This window comes from Fukomys damarensis, unplaced genomic scaffold (assembly GCF_012274545.1).
Source record: "Fukomys damarensis isolate Sample0158 unplaced genomic scaffold, DMR_v1.0_HiC HiC_scaffold_23, whole genome shotgun sequence".
NCBI lineage: Eukaryota > Metazoa > Chordata > Mammalia > Rodentia > Bathyergidae > Fukomys > Fukomys damarensis.
In genome coordinates, this window is record NW_022900935.1 from 58732144 (window position 1) to 58747813 (window position 15670).

Consider the following 15670-nt stretch of genomic DNA (forward strand, 5'->3'; position numbering starts at 1 on the left):
TCAGGAAAACCGTCCCACTGGGAAACAGGAAGTGCAACATCAAGGATTAGGAGTAGCATCTTTCTTTGTAAACAGAGGTGTCCCACTTTCCTTGGCCTGTACAGAAGCAAGGGGAGGGTGTCCTGTAGGGAACATGAGGTGACATCAGGGCTATGCGGCTCAGGCCAGTAGTAGCCAAACCCACCGCATCTCACTTGGGGTGAAGGACACTTTCGGCCTACAGATCTGGACATTGGCCCAGTGCTTAAGCACCTTCCCTGCCTGCTTGAAGGATAACGTCCCATGCCACCCGCCATGCAGCACCAGGCCCAAGCCCATGTCCCCCAGAGACAGTAACAACCTAAGCTGCCTCTGAGAGCAGCCATGGCTCTTACCCCAAACTCACTTCTTCCCCTCTAGGGTCCCCACTTTCTCCTCAGCCCCTTTGTTGCTGGGCTGCTTTTCCGGTGTGGAGCAGCAGGGTGACAGCCTTATTTACATAATAAGAGCTCAGGCCCGGCTGGGGGGGGCAGTCATGGGGGTTGGGGGTCACTTCTGTTGTTCCCTAGCCACCATGTGTGCGTGGTGGTCTTCCTGTTCCCCCAGCCCACCCCTCTGGGGCCTAGAGAGGGCTGGCCTCCGGGAAGTGATGGAGGTCACCCAGTGGAAGCTGCCTGGCTGTTTCCGTCTGTCCCATCGCCATGGCATCAGCCAGGGAGGGGCTGGGCCCAGTGGGGCGTTGGCCCTCAGCTGCCGGTAGCCCTCCCCCAAGGAGGAGCAGGGAGCGGCTGGCTCCCCAGAGACCACACTGGGATTAGGGTATCGACTTTCCCCAGCTTTCCAGGTGGCTGCTGCTGGCACCTATTAAATTCCATGTCCTCTGTCCGCTCCCTGGGCTATGTGGGTGGAGGTGATGGGGCGAAGGGTGAAGGAGAGGAGGGATGAAGGGACAGCCTGAAAATCTGAGGGTAGGGGAAAGCCCCGTGAGGAGGGCCTGGAGGCCGCTCTTCTGGCAGGGTCTTTTCTGGAAAGCTGTCCAGCATTGTCTGCAAGTGAGTTTCAGGCTCGGCCACCATTGCCTCGTGTTGTGCTCCTCTTGCCAGGAGCTCTGAACAGATCCTGGTTCCTCCTAGCCCTTCTGGATCTCCTTAGGAGACCCAAGCTCTGCACAGACTTGGGGCTGTTGTTCCCCTTGAAGTCTCCCCATTAGCTCCATTGCTCTGTGCCCCTCCGTCTGGCACCAGGGCACAGGTTCCCTTCTTAGCCCCTGGGAGCCACTCAGAAAACCCGAGTTGGCTTGAACTTTGCCAGTGTTTCTCCCCTCCCCCCAGAAGCAGCACCCACCAGTGATGGACCAGCCACGCTAGGTGCTGCACCCTTCCCCATCTCCTTTGCCCGTGCCTGACCCCATATCCACAGGGGGTTGCCCCAGGGGACCCCGGGCACCACCCAGGCTGGGATGGGCCACCTGGTGGGCTGACTGAGCAGCTGCAGTGACACCTCCTCGTGTATCTGGGTGGCTGGTGTGGAGTGTGTGGTACAGGCCAGTCTCTATGGAAGCGTGGGAGCCCCCATCACCCTTTCTGAAGGCGGGAGTCTCCAGGGACTTGGGAAGAAGGGACTAGCTAAGGCTCTTATCTAATGGCTGCATGAGGTTGCGGGCAACCTGGGGCTTCCAGTCCTCTTGCCCTGCCAAATTCAGGCCCTGAAGCTTTCACAGAGTCACCAGCGGGCAGAGGGAAAGGAGCAGGAGGCACCTGAGCCCATTTGACCAGGTCTCCCTTCTATCCCTCTATTGAGGGTAGAAGAGAAAGATTCCTGCAGGCCCTGGAGCTTTGATGACGCTCGTCACTAGGCAGGGGGTACTGGTATGACTTGCTGAGGCACAGACAGGGAAACCTGTAGCAAAAAGACCTGGACAGGAAGGTGGGTATCACAGGGTTAGTGAGCCTAGCCCTGCCAGTCAGGGAGCACCTGAGCTGCCTGGCTCCTGGCCTGTTGGCAGCCACAGCTCCAGCCCAGGCATGCTTACTGCCCCGTCACCCTGGCCAACCTTCTACCTCTGTGCAGGCTGCAGCTCCAGCTGCAAGAGGCCTGAGAACCCGGAAGGAAGGTTGTGGTTTCGTCACCTCCCAGGCTGCCTCCCTGTAGGGGCGGCAACCAGTGCCAGCTGCCCTTCACTGCAACTCCTGCTGGGGCCTCAGCTCCAAATGGGTTGCCCCATTCTGAAGTTGGGTCCTTAAAGATCAACCCACAGGGTAGTGTAAGGAGCATAGGCCTCAAGTCAGACAGGGGTTGCCGTTCTGGCTGTGTAATGTCGGGAAGAGGGCTTGATTTCTCCGAGCCTCGGTTTCCCCATCTCAGAAACAGCTGACAAGCCTCAGCCATGTTGCTATGGAAAGACTGTTTGGAGCGAAGGGACTGTAGGGGGAAGTGGGGAGGGACAGAGTCCTGGAGCTCTGCCCCCTCCCCGTCCCTGGCATTCATCCTCCCCCTTTCTGAGGTGAAGGACCAGATTGCGGATTATGCAGCTCATTGTGGCTGTGGCAGAAAGCTGAGCCATCCTGGTGGTGTCGACTGGTCAGACCTGTTCCCGCCTCACCTAGGCAGCCTGGGGGAGGGCCGGCGGGCAGCCTCGGGCTGGATTAGCTGGAGGGGAGAAGAGCCTTGCTTGGGACAGCAGGGGTGGCTAAGAAGAACCGGTGCTTCTGTGGGTGCCTACTTTCTGCTGGCTGCTTAGTTGTCTCCATGGTTGTTTGGGTGAGGACCCCCTAGCCCAGATTTGGGTAAGTGGCTGCTAGGGCAAGTCCCAGCTGTCACGCTTTCTTCCTCCTCTCTTGGGCTCTCCGTACCCCCACCATCTTGAAACAGTGCAAAAGACCTGCCTGAGCATTTAAGGGAAGAGAAAAATCTTCCCTCCAGCCCCCTAGCCCAAGCAGGAAGGGGTGGGATCACATCTCTGCCTATGGCAGCTACCTCCTGGGGCTGGCAAGTTGGGACAGGAGGCCCCTTCACGCCTTCCCACCCCTCCCTTGCCTCCTCCACTCCCAGCTGGGGATTTGGGTTTCAGAGCAACCTGGCACACCACCCTCCCCCACCCAGTCCACTGCTCAGCTTCACATGACTGTTCAGCAGTATTAAGAACAAAGATAATGTCCAGGTACACACAGGGACTTAGAGAGGGTTCCCACATATGTAATTATCTCCTTGGGCCTGGGCAGCAACCCTGGGAGGTAGGTAGCACTGAGAATGGCCTATAAATGAAGACCCTGAGGCTCAGAGGAGGAAATGACATGCCCCAGGTCACACAGCTTGTAAGCAGGGGAGCTCACTGCCTGATGGTCAAGGTGATAACCCAGGCTACCTGGATGGACAGCAGCCAAGGCCTGCCCCAGGCCTAGGGGGAAGGGACCTCAGCTCCGGCTTCCATCCACACACCAGTCCATCCGTCATGCTTGAATCCTGGGGCTGTGAAACTGAGCTGCCTTAATTGAGCTGAATGTGAGAAATCTGTCGTTGGCCTTATTAATAGGTCACTCTTATCCAGGACTCAACTACACTTAACTTCCTTGGGCCCAGTCCTGCTTTTCATAGCTGCCTCTCTGTTCTGGCTCCTTGGAATTGGTGACAGGGTGTCTGGGTTCTGCCACCGTCGTTACCCTCAGCTGGGCCTAGAGCCCCTGAGGATGGTCCACTCTGGTCCAGGACTCCCACAGTGCAGCCCATACCTCCTAGTTAACTGGCTCCTTCCAGCTCTCTGTGAACTGGACCGTTTGGCTTGGTGAAGACAAGAAAGGAGCCTGCATGGGTGAGGAAAGGCTTTACTATAAATATGCTAGTTGGCTTTCAGTAAACACCTGCCCTTCCTCCCCAGGTGGAGAACAGGCACAAAAGGGCTGGGGTCCTGCTGCGTAGTCCTCAGGTACCCAGCCAGGTTGATGGATGTCGTGCCAACGCTCCTATCCCAGGGCCACAATGTGTCATCGGTGAGGCAGAATAAGACTAAACTGACTTGTGATCTGCCTTAGAATGTCATGGGGGAAGAGACTTATTCCAGTCCCACCCCTCATTTGCCAGCAGAGGAAACTGACCTGAGCACCCAGGTCATCTGTGCCCCCAGCCAGAATTCCATGTGGGATCAAAGCATTGCTGAATTATTCCAAACTTTCCTTGCTGGAGGAGGCAGGGGCAGACTTGGGACATTGTGGAATGGCCTCTCCTTTGTCCCCGCAGCGTGAGCTTCGGCCTCGGATTTGTTTGATGAAGAAGGGCGCCAACGGCTATGGCTTCAACCTGCACAGTGACAAGTCCAAGCCAGGCCAGTTCATCCGAGCAGTGGACCCAGGCTCCCCAGCGGAGGCCTCTGGGCTCCGGGCCCAGGACCGCATTGTGGAGGTGATGCCCTGTCCCTCTTCTCCAGACTCTTCCACTCTCTTCCTTCCCGGCCTTTGGCTCCTCGGGCAGCCATCACACCGCCTACTGCTTGGTTAGCCCAGGGGGAATAACAACCAGAGATGCTGAGGGAGTGATTGGGTACATCGGTGAGGAGGAGGAAGAAGGGTGGGTAGTAAGCAGAGGGACAGGCAGGCTAACTCTTCTCATCTGAGACCTTCTACTACTGTGAGCAAGCACTCTGCAGCCACAGTTCACCCATTCGTCCCAGTAGAGGCCACCCCAGAGCACTACGTGAGCCAGGCCCAGGGCTGGGGAGCAGGTCCCCCTCCTGAGTTAGGCTTGAGATACGCTCTGTTCTTGGGCTGTGCTCTGGAGAGAGGAAGCGTGAACTCAATGCTTGGGCTGCTCCCACAGTCGGAGTCTTGAGAATTTTAGCACTAGAGATCAGCTCTCGAGATGTCTCATTGAACCCAGGAGAAAAGCAGGGATGTCAGAGGGGCACCCAGCCCTGGCTTCCCAAACCTTTCTGTCAGCCGCTGTCCCTCACAGCTGTGTTTGTTTAGTCTTTCTCTGGATATTTTCTTTGGCCCTTCCCACATGTCCTGCCTCCCCGCTGTCAAGTGGGAGGACCCCTGTCCTAGTTCAGAGCTATGCAGGCAAGAGAGGCCCCTAATCCTTGCTCCTGCCCTCTACACAACTGAGACCTGTGCCCCACCCGCCACACAGGTGAACGGGGTCTGCATGGAGGGCAAGCAGCACGGGGACGTGGTGTCTGCCATCAAAGCTGGAGGGGATGAGGCCAAGCTGCTGGTGGTAGACAGGGACACCGATGAGTTCTTCAAGAAGTGCAAAGTGATCCCATCTCAGGAGCACCTGGATGGTGAGTGACTGGTACAGCTGGCTGCCTCCAAGTCAGGGACACAGCCAGAGCTGCAGACTTCACTATGTCCTGGCTCCTCCTCCTCCCCATCCTCCTGGGCTGGCTGAGTGGGGAGAGGAAGCAGGGATGGGGGTGGTTTCAGCTGGCAGGAGGGATGGGGCAGAGCTTCAGGATCCCCAGCCTAAGCTGCAGCACCAAAGGACAGTCCAAGCTCCCTTTATATTCTCAGGACAAGGTCTATGCCTCTGCCACGTAAGGGTTAATTCTGGGTCAGCCTCCAGCTTTTGCTAGGCAGATCAGAGTCCAGTGACAGGGGCTGGAACCTCCCCCTTCCTTCTGTCAGGTTGTCTTGGAAACTTAGCTCCAGAGAGCGCTGGGTCCCCTTCAGTCTCTGGGCCCCTGCCCTCCCCCACTCTCCCCCTGCCAAGCCTGGCACCTCCCCCTGCCCAAGCTGAGCCAAAAGGGGGCCCCAGGCCTGCTATACCAGAACGGGGAGGGGTTAAACAGCCTCTGTTCCCTTGGCTGGACTTTCTCTCTGTGAAGATGGCTCAGGGCGTGGGGTGCCCCTGGGCCATCCCGAGGGTGGAATGTCTTTGGACTTTGCAATGGGTGTGGCCTCCCTGAAGCTCAGGGCTGTATTTGTGGGAGGGGGTCCACATGACTCATCCCTAACTGGAGGAACTCAGTGGGGCACCCTGTCTCCATCTCACCTGATCCAGGGTCATGAGGGGGTCGGGGGCGCTCCTGAAAGTCCTTAGTCTCTGGGCAGGGGCGTGGGGTCCCCTCTTACCTCTTCTCCAGGTTCATAGAAACCCGATAACTCAGCTAATCCCCTTCCTCAGTGAGGACCCTGAGGCCCAGAGGAGCCCCAGCCTTGTTGTTCGGGACCTGGGGCGAGGAACACAGCTGAAACTTGGACTCCGCTTAGCTCCTCCGAACTGTCCCCCACCTCTTCCAGCACCCTTCCTGTCCCCTCCACCCCGGAAGTCCTCCCCATTGTCCGCCTCTCTGGTTGGCAGCATACAGCCTCCAGCCAGAGGACCTGGCAAGAGAGAGAGGCCCAGAGGGAGAGGGAAAGTGAGTGTCCCAATGTCCTCCAGGTCCCCTGCCCCATAGCCATGGGAAGGCTGGAGATGTCCAAAGGGAGGAAAAGGTGAATCAGGTGTGCTGGACCAGGGATGAGTAAGAGAAAAGATACACGAGTCATATAAGCTAAGGGTTCAGAAGAACTCACCACCTCCCGCCAGGTTTAGTCCCTGGAAGTGGAACAGCGCTGTGGTAGCCATGGGTGGATGCCCCCAGGCCCGGCCTCTCTTCCTTGGACCCTCCTACCACCAGGTTGTTGGGGAGGACACCCAAGACACTGCCCTTGTGCCTTCCTGTCCCCTCATTCTCAGATAGCACATCGGGGTTGGGTTTGTTTTCTCTCAGCGGACACAGCTGCCAACCATAATCTTGGGTGTGGCCCTAATTCACCGGTAATACCACTGTCACCTGGGATGCACATGAAAAAATGTTAAGGCCCAGGCCTGCCCGAGGAATCTGTTTCAAGTTAGGGAGCCAGCCTAGAACCTCACTCTGCCTAGGACTGTTTCTTTCAAGTCGCTGGTTACCCAGTACCTCCCGAGATCACTTTACTAGATAGAAACCAGCACATTTTTAAAAGTAAAATGTAATAGAAAATATCAAAGAGCATTGCACTTCAGTAAGGATAAGTGTTGTTTTGTGAAATTTTGTCATACACACAGTCTTTTGTGTATGATGGGTTGTGAAAATGTCAGGGGTCCTTACAGTGGGTTGCAGTCAAAAAAAGTTTTAACCTCTGACCTCTGGGGTGCGAGAGCTGATGAACTCACCAAAAGCAGCATCTCTGGCTCACTCCTGCTCCTCTGTAGGCTGCATCTGGCACTATACTTTCCCAAAGCTCTTGGCTCACCTGTGCTTCTCCCCCTTCCTAGGTCCCCTGCCTGAGCCCTTGACCAATGGGGAGATACAGAAGGTAAGGGCGACTCTGGCCCCCAATCCCATAGGGGGAGGGAGCTGATGGATGGTGGTGCAATTAGAGGGACACCCTGGCCTCAGGCTGAAACTTCGGGGCCAGGTTCTAGCTCCTTTCTGAGCTCCAGGATATAGAACAAGGCACCTCTGGCCCCTGCTGAGAGCCAAGGCTGTCACACTGGAGAGGCCTGGCCAGGGCCTTCTGTAGCCCGCCATCCTGGGCGACAGGCCCCCACCTCCAACTCCCCACTGTACAGAAGAGGCCATTCTTCCCCCCAAGAACAGAGCTCTAGTGTCTGGCTGTGCACTGCCAGCCCTGCTACTTCCAGTCTGGGTTAGAACAAAGTCCCTCCTCCCCTGGCAGCAGGGAAGGGGGTGAGGCTAGGGAAGAGATGGCAGGCCGGGTGCCAGCCAGATCCATGGAGGGACCCAGGAAGGGGCTGAGCGCCAAGCTGACGCCCCAGCGAAAGCCTCCACTCCTGAACCGGCCCACCTGGAGCAGGAATCTGCAGGGTCGTCTTTGCCCACAGGTTCGTACCAGGGGCCTCAGCAGGGGGAGGGTCCCTATGCCCAATATGAACCTTCTGTCGCCCCAACTATGGGCCTGAAGCATTTCATCCATCTTACTCCTTCAAGGCTGTGCTTGGCCCCTTTGGATTTAAAGGTTGGATAGGGCTGCAGGAGGTTCAGGGAGCACATGGGTCCCCTCTGACTATCAGAGAGGGCCCTGGTATCCCCAGGCGCCAAGCAGCACACACCCTCACCACCCTGCCTTCCATCTCTGGCCAAAAGACAAGTCCATTCCACAAAAGCCACATCAGGGAAGACAGGGAAAAGAGCGATTGAGCGAATCCCTGTCTGTAGTCCTCCCACCTAGGTAATGGATGGAACCAGGCTGCCCTCTGATCCTTTAAGGAATGTAGAAATGTGAAGCCGGAATCTGGGTGGGGGACCAAGGTTTGAGAGGCACTTCTCAGACTAGGGCCTCCAGCTTTCCTGATGGGGAGCGTCCCATCCGCTTCCCTGCCAGCCCACACCCCTTTTCTCTGTGCCAGGAGAACAGCGGTGAAGCCCTGGGTGAGGCAGCCTCGGAGAGCCCCAGGCCAGACCTGGCCAGATCCGCCTCAAGTGATACCAGCGAGGAGGTAGGCCTCCTGGCAGGGGTTGGGACTGGGTTACGGGAAGCCGATTCCCAGGCCACTCTGGTTCCTGGCACACCAGCCTGCCTTTGAAGTCACACGCTGAGGCGCATACTGTTCTTGTGACCTGGCTTCCCTGGGCACAGCCTCAAGGGAGCCACTTTAGCCAGGCTGAGAATCAGGGAGCCTCCCAGGCACTGACTCCCAACTGTCTGCCTCCCCTTCCTCTTTACAGTTCAGTTCCCAAGACAGCCCCAAGAAACAGGACTCCACAGAGCCCTCGTCTACCTCCTCCTCTGACCCCATCCTGGACTTCAACATCTCCCTGGCCGTGGCCAAAGAGAGGGCCCACCAGAAGCGTGGCAGCAAGCGGGCCCCACAGATGGACTGGAGCAAGAAAAATGAACTCTTTAGCAACCTCTGAGTGTCCATCCAGCCGCTGTCCAAGGCTGGAAGGGCCTAGCCAGCAGCCTACCCGTCATAGCCCCCCCCAATCGACATTCCAATCAGCACCAGCATCCCCCTTCTTGATGAATCTGATTTCCTAGACATTTTGTTCTTCCCTTAAGGTGCTTCTCTGTCCTTTCCCAATCAAAAAGCAAACTTTCCCTCCTCCCTGAGGGCTTCCCCCTACCAGGTGAACCCTTGCTGCCCAGCCCGGGACATCCTGAGACCCACAGCCAGCAAGGATCCTGGAGTCAGACCCTCACGTGTGATCACTGGGCCAAAACTGATCAGGAAACAGACTTCAGCAGCCACGGCTTTCATCCTGAGAGTTGTGGCTTGGGCATCTTTTGTTTATTTTTCTTTTCTTTTTTTAGGAGTACAGTCTCACAGAGTTCAGAAGGACTTTTGTTTCCTTGATTTTCCTGGTCATTAACATCTGAGGCATAGCAGCAGCCTCAGCCTTAGGGTGTTTCCAGTCCCACCCTTGGAGACCTGGGCAGCACGGGGAGACTCTGGCTGCCCCCCTGCCCATCCCTGAGCCAGGCACCACCACTGTAAAGAAACTGCTTCCCAAATCAAGCTTCTTCCTCTACTTCGTCAGCCTCTGTGTCTTCCTTTGAAGCTCTGGTCTTCATTCAGACTCACACCATCCAGATGGAAAGTGGAAGTGGCAAGTGTGGCCAAGTGGCCTTTGGCTGAGGTTAGGATGTGACTGGAGGATGGACCATCAGAAGGCTCCCTGCAGCCCCAAGCCCAGGTGACTAACCAGCAGGCCTGGATTCTTTAGCTGCTCAGGAACCCTGTAGGGAGTAAGAGCCACTCAGCCTCACATGCTTAGTCTGGTGTCACAGTATCAGTGTATGGGGGGGGCATGGCCAACATGGGAGGTAACAGTTGAGGCCCTTGTGCTCAGGGGGCTCTGAAGTTCTCACTCCAAGAGTACTGTAAGTGTGAAGCCTAGGATGAAGCTGGGCTTGGTGCTGGCACACTTGGATTTACTCTGGGAGCAGCCCATGGGCTACAGGATTCCCAGGAGCAGGCTGAGCGGGCGCCAGATACTCCTATCTTATCTGCCCAGTAGCCTGACTGGAGGGCAGTTGTCCAGCATTGGGGGGAAACAAATTGGCCTACTGAGCCCCAGAACACGCTGTGTAGCAAAGTGGGATGGAGGGGAATTTCCAAAGGCAAAATGCAGGTCAAGCCCTGGTCCCTTACACCTATGGCACTTGAGGCCACATCCTAGAAGTCCACCAGCGTGACCCAGGCTGGAGGGCCAAAAGGTCCCAGGCAGTGCTCAGAAGGGAAGCCGGCCCTGGGCTACTTCATCACCACTCAACCCACAGGGAGCTCACTTAGAACCAGGGTCCTGGACTGAGGGGAACTAGATAGGGAAGAGACAGAACAGGAAGGGGACTTGGGGGAGCCCTCAGGGTTGAAAGAAGGGCCAGTCTATCTGGCCGTCTGGTTCTTTAGGGTTTGGATTCCACCAGCCTTAAACAGAACCATCCAGAACTCTTATCACAGCACTCCTTGTTCTGTGCCCTGCTCAGCAGGACATGGCCTCCCTTCATCCTTACCCCCCCCAGCCGACCCTTTGACCCTAGCAGATCCCCACCACAATAGAGCAGGCCTAGGGACTGCCCCATGGGACTTGGAAGGGCCCCTCCCTACCTCAACTGCTGGGTGGAGAAGCCTGAGGAACTTTGACTGATTAGGCTGGAGGCGGACAGGTGAGGTGTCACAGAGGAAATTCCAATCCCTAAGGGCTTAGAGCAAGGCGCAAAGGGAACCTTTCACTTTAGACTCTATGTCAACTGCAACCTGGGGGGAGGTGATAGGCGCCAGGGGACCGTCACCATTATCTGGCATTGGGTCCCTTCTCAAAGATGCCCCACAAGCTCCTTTCTATGGCTGTTTGGGAAATATGTCTAGCCTTCCTTGATGGCCACTCCTGATCATGAGGGACAAGGGGCAGGAGTAAAGGGTTTCCCCAGGGGACCTGGTGCAACTCCTAAATCGCAGCCCAGCCATCCCAAACCTGTGCCTCCACTGCCCCCTCGTGGCCAGGTCAGGTGCAGCTGCCGCAGCAGCAGCTGTGGAGCTGAGTGGGAGAGCTGCAGGGACAGGAGGCTGGTACTCCAGGATCGTGCTTGAGTGGCTTTCACTTCCTCTGGCAGCCAGCAGCTGAGTGAGAGGCTCATTAACAGGGTATTCTTCAGCCACAAGAGTGTAGAAGAAACTCCCTCTACATTCAGGGCTGTCTGGCTCTAAAAAAGGAAGCAGGAGCAAGAGCACTGGGGGAGGGGCTGCCTGTCCTACCTCCCAGGGTCAAGCCTCCAAGGTCACACTGGCCTGCCACTGACAGGAACTGAGCTAGCCCCTCCCAGGATGGGTACTGAGACAGCTCCTGGTACCTCATGCAGGCCAAATGAAAACACGAACTGACCAGCCCAGGGCTTTACTCCCAGCCAGGGTGGTGGCTCTGAGTGGTGCCTTGGAGAGCAAAGGCCTGTCCATCCCCATTTCCACCGTACCCTTCCCAGTAGATTCTTGCCATCCACTTCAAGGACATCTGAGTCAGTTTAGCAGAGAGGGGAGAAGAGTCTGCTTGGCCAGTGCCAGCCAGGGAAAGGCCAAGGCAAACCCAAGTCTGAAGGTGACTCCCAGTTTGGAGCTGGGACCAAAGGCACCATACATTATCTCCTGTGAAGAGCCCTGGTCCTTGGAGCTGGCAGCCCCAACGCCCCAACTCCTGAAGAGTAGGGGCCAAGGCCTGGCTGTCATCGGTGCTCTGTTGGCCCATCTCTGTAAGCCTTTTCCTCCATGTGGCTGGTCTGATCCAGAAGCCACTGCCGCTCAGGCTCATTCACTGTCAGTCTAAGTGTCACCTCCTGGAAGACGCTGCTCACAGCCACCTGCACGAGCCAGCAGGCAGGGCTCACTAAGTCACTCAAGAGTTTCACCACCAGCCCCACCACCCACGCCTAGGCCTGCCCATCAACCTCCTCACCTGCTCAAAGTGAAGCTTCTGGAACATCCGTATGCTGGGTTCATTTCCTTGCCCAATTTTTGCCTCAAACTTGGTCAGACCTAGCTTGCTCACTCCTCCAGATATAACAGGGACAGGGGCAACCAGCAGGATGAAGCTCCCACTAAAACCTCCATACTTCCTATTTGTAGGGGAGGTACCTGTCCCCCTCCCTCAGGGAGCCAGCCACTTCTCCCCACACGGTCCACTCAGACTGTCTTACCATAGGACATCATCAGGAGAGCAGCCTCAGTGCCGAAGCCCCGGCCCCTGCAGCTGGGCTCTAGGACAAAGACAGTGGCTGACAACACTGGCTGGCTGACACCAGCACCAGGCTCCAGTGTGTGACATGAAGTTGGTGCTACTGTTGCATTCTGCATACCAGGAAAGGAGGCAGTCAAAAGTGAAAGAACACACCCAAGGGTCCCCACTTGCAATCCTGCAATCTGACTCCAAAGCTGACACCCTCACCTTAGGATACTACTTTGAGGGAACAGTCAGGGCCCCTGGGGAAAGCTGAGGAACCAGGTTTTCAGAAACAAGAGAGGGAACACGCCTATAATCTCAGCTCTAGGAAGGCTGAGGCAGGAGGCTGGCTGTGATTCTGAGGCCAGCCAGAACTACATAGAGAGTTCAAGGCCCGCCTGGACTACATAGTGAGACCCTGTCTCAAAGAAAAAAAAAAGAAAAAGAGGAGGGGTTCCTCTGGTAGGAGAACACTTTGGAAATTGTTTTTCAAGGGTCCCCTGTCTACCTCAGGATGGGGCTGACTGAATTTAAAAGCACACACTAAAGCATAAGGAAGAAAGTGATAAAGGGAGCGTGGCTGGGTAGTCTGCCCCAGCCAGGTGCCAGCCTCCCACCAAGCTTCCTGAATTCGGCAGGACTGAGGGCCAGGAGGGAAAGGACGCTGGACCACGTGGAACAAACCTGCTATCATGACCTCAATCTCCCCCAAGGTGGGGTCTTCCAGATCCGTGAGAAAGAGGTTCACATCACCCACCATGCAGCTCTCTTCAGTGGGGCCTGGCCAGCTCTGCCACCTCTCTGCATCCAGCACAATGAAAGTGCACTCTAAGGGAAGAGGCAATGGTTACCATTTGTAGTTACCAAACCCTGGGCCGGGGATGTAGCTCAGTGGTACCACGCCTGTCTCACAAGCACAAGGTCCTGAGTTCTATCCCCAGTACCAAAAGTATATATATACACATTTCTTTTATAGATATATACACATTTACCAGCCCAAAGAAGAGAGGTATAGAGGGTGTTTGTGCCCAAGCCAGAGAATTGCAGAATACCATTGTCTCTGCCTGGCTAGAGAAAAGGGGCCTAGAGTTTCATGCAGCGTATTACAAAGTTCCACAGCTGCCTTAAATCTAAGGAAAAAATGGCCTTCTTCAAATAGTAACTGTAACCTAAAAGAGCAGAAGACCCAAAGAAGGATGGTAACCACATTAGGCTGTGGCAAGGGACAAGAGGCAGGGCCTAAATTTACAGCTAGAGCACAAAATGCTTTACTTTCTGTAAATTCTTATAAGCCTGGTACAGTGAGTGGAGAAAAGGACAGAAGGATCAGCCACAGGCACCAGGCATGAAGACAGGGTTTCTACACCTTCCAGACCCCCCCGCCGTACTGGGGATTGGACTCAAGGCCTCCCAATAAACTACATCATCTAGTTCCCAGCTGGCCCCAACCTTGTGATCCTCCTGCCTCGGCCTGCCAAGGAGCTGGCATTACACAGGTGTGTGCCACTGCATCCAGCTTCCAAATTTTTCATAAAGCTTTTGTGACCCCAGTAGGGCCAGAGTAGGGATGGAAAAGGGTGAGAGAACCTAGAGACTCCCTCTGGACTCAGCCCTCCCATGAGCAGGTTCAGGGCCTTGGCTCCTCACTGTCAGCATCCTCCTGCCAGCTGCACTGCATTGCATACTCCTGCTCCAGAGTCAGCGGCTCTGAGGCTGTCAAACGCTGCAGCTCCTCTGATTTCATCCACTCGTGGTACCTGTGGGAACAAACAGATGGCCTTAGACATGCAGGACTGATTCAGAAGCATGGGATTCATGCTTTATGAGATGAAAAAGTGCCTGAAATCCCAGCTACTTGGTACACTGAGGCAGGAGAATACACATACACATATAGCCTGGGCAACCTAGTGACGTGGTGAGACCATGCCACAAAATAAAAGAATAATAATAATAATAATTTTAAAGGCTGGATATGTAGCTAAATGCAAAGGCCTTGGGGTTCAATCTGCAGTACCAAAAAGGCGGGGTGATAGGAAGGAGACTGCTACAGGGTCACAGAAAAAGGCCCCAAGCAGGCCAGACCTACAAAAGAACAGCAGGAAGGGGATGTCTTATCCGCTCAGTTTCCCAACCTGGCTCAGGGTTCCATTCCGAGCAGCCTGAAACAAAACATTCCTCAAATTCCTGAGGGGAAATATACGGCAAGTCAACCTCAGCAATGATGCCCTGACAAATCCCTACAAAGGCAGGATACCAGGGACTTCCAAAGGAAAACTATAAGTAGAGGATTCCGTAATTACCATTTTCACAGTTACAAGACATCGGCCAACTGCCCCTACAAAAGTTTATCCTGTGACACAGTTCTAGCCTTTCAAGCAGACAACATCAAAACAATCCATCAGGACTGTGGTGGGGCCTGTAATCCCAGCACTTGGGAGGCAGAGGCAAAAGGACTGCTGCAAGTTCAAGGCCAGCCTGGGCTCCATAGTGAGTTAAAGACAAGCCTGGACAACATAGCAAATGGGCAAGAATAGCATTTCTTTTTCTTTTTCTTTCTTTCTTTATTTATTTTTGGTACCAGGGGTCGAACTCGAGTCCTTGTGCTTGTGAGGCAGGCGGTGGAATCACTGAGCTATACCCCTGGCCCTCTTTTTCTTTCTTACATGCATTTAGTTGACAAAATAATTCCTTACTGAAAAGTGAAAAGGAAGTTGAGAAGGGGAAAGTGTTTGTTCTCAGAGGAAACAGCCCTGAGATTGGGGCTAAAGAAGGCTCTTGGCTGTGCCACGGAGAGCTGAGTCAGTCAACCTCCCATGCACTACCAGTGCACCCCAGGTCAGGTGAGCAGTTACCTAGGTACGTGCTCTGAGGTGTAGGGCACCAGGACCACCTTCTTCCCCAGCAACATGGTGTTCTGATTCAACCTCATGGCAGCAACCTGCAGGTGAGGGATGGCAACGTCGGCCGGACGCTGAGTTTCTTCTCACTCAGAGTGGGAGCTCCTTTCCTGCTGAAGTGAAGCTAAATTGACAAAAAAGCCTCTCGATCTTCTTCCCTTACAAACACTTGAGAGAAAGTGGACTCAAAACTCTTGCAAGGAAGAAAGTAGAGCTGACAGAATAGTTAAGCAATCACTGGCTCGCATCTCAGAGAGGCCAAGCCTGGGCTGCCGTTCCTTCAGTACTTTTGGTCAACCCTCTAGAACTTTGATTCATTGAACCCAAGTACCAAATACCAAAGTTTGTATCAGTGCTCCTATCGCTTGCCCCAGGCCCAGGATTTCAACCCAGAATCAACTTCCAGCCCTGCCTTAAACCTATTTTTAACATCTCACTCCTGCGTCCACGCCACCGAGGTCTGGGCCCTCTCCTCCCTGCACCTAAACCTGGCCTCCCAGCCTACTCTAAACTCCCAGGCCCCTCCCCTTTGGGTGGCGCAACAAGTTCTTCTCCACGACCCTTCAACCCACCCAGGTCCCGGAAGTGCCAAGCTCACTCATCCCCAGCCGAGAGAGCTACCCCAGGTGAACCAGCAACCCGCCTCTCCCAGGCGGTCACA

The 15670-nt window shown here is 55.2% G+C and overlaps 2 protein-coding genes across 14 annotated transcripts in view; one reads left to right on the top strand and one right to left on the bottom strand.

The window, feature by feature from the left end:
- The window catches only part of Slc9a3r1 (SLC9A3 regulator 1), a 17390-nt gene extending 8126 nt beyond the window's left edge, over nt 1–9264 (top strand). Inside the window, exons 2-6 of the mRNA XM_010630739.3 lie at nt 4213–4374; nt 5101–5254; nt 7213–7253; nt 8308–8397; nt 8627–9264. Coding sequence (XP_010629041.1) covers nt 4213–4374; nt 5101–5254; nt 7213–7253; nt 8308–8397; nt 8627–8815 — 636 coding nt within the window. The 3' untranslated portion in view covers nt 8816–9264. The remainder of the gene's footprint in view (nt 1–4212; nt 4375–5100; nt 5255–7212; nt 7254–8307; nt 8398–8626) is intronic.
- A 48-nt stretch (nt 9265–9312) lies between these two features.
- The window catches only part of Nat9 (N-acetyltransferase 9 (putative)), a 6564-nt gene continuing 206 nt past the window's right edge, over nt 9313–15670 (bottom strand). Inside the window, exons 1-8 of one of the 13 annotated variants that reach the window (XR_004518646.1) lie at nt 15582–15664; nt 14965–15122; nt 13760–13869; nt 12797–12940; nt 12090–12149; nt 11849–11943; nt 10877–11753; nt 10523–10604 (exon numbers count right to left, since the gene is read on the bottom strand). Coding sequence is in view for 12 of the 13 variants with exons in the window: in XM_033767793.1 (XP_033623684.1) it covers nt 10357–10604; nt 12090–12149; nt 12797–12940; nt 13760–13869; nt 14965–15041 (639 nt within the window). In the remaining variant the exon portion in view is untranslated. The other 12 variants (XM_033767795.1, XM_010630735.3, XM_033767798.1 and 9 more) reach the window with 12 other exon arrangements.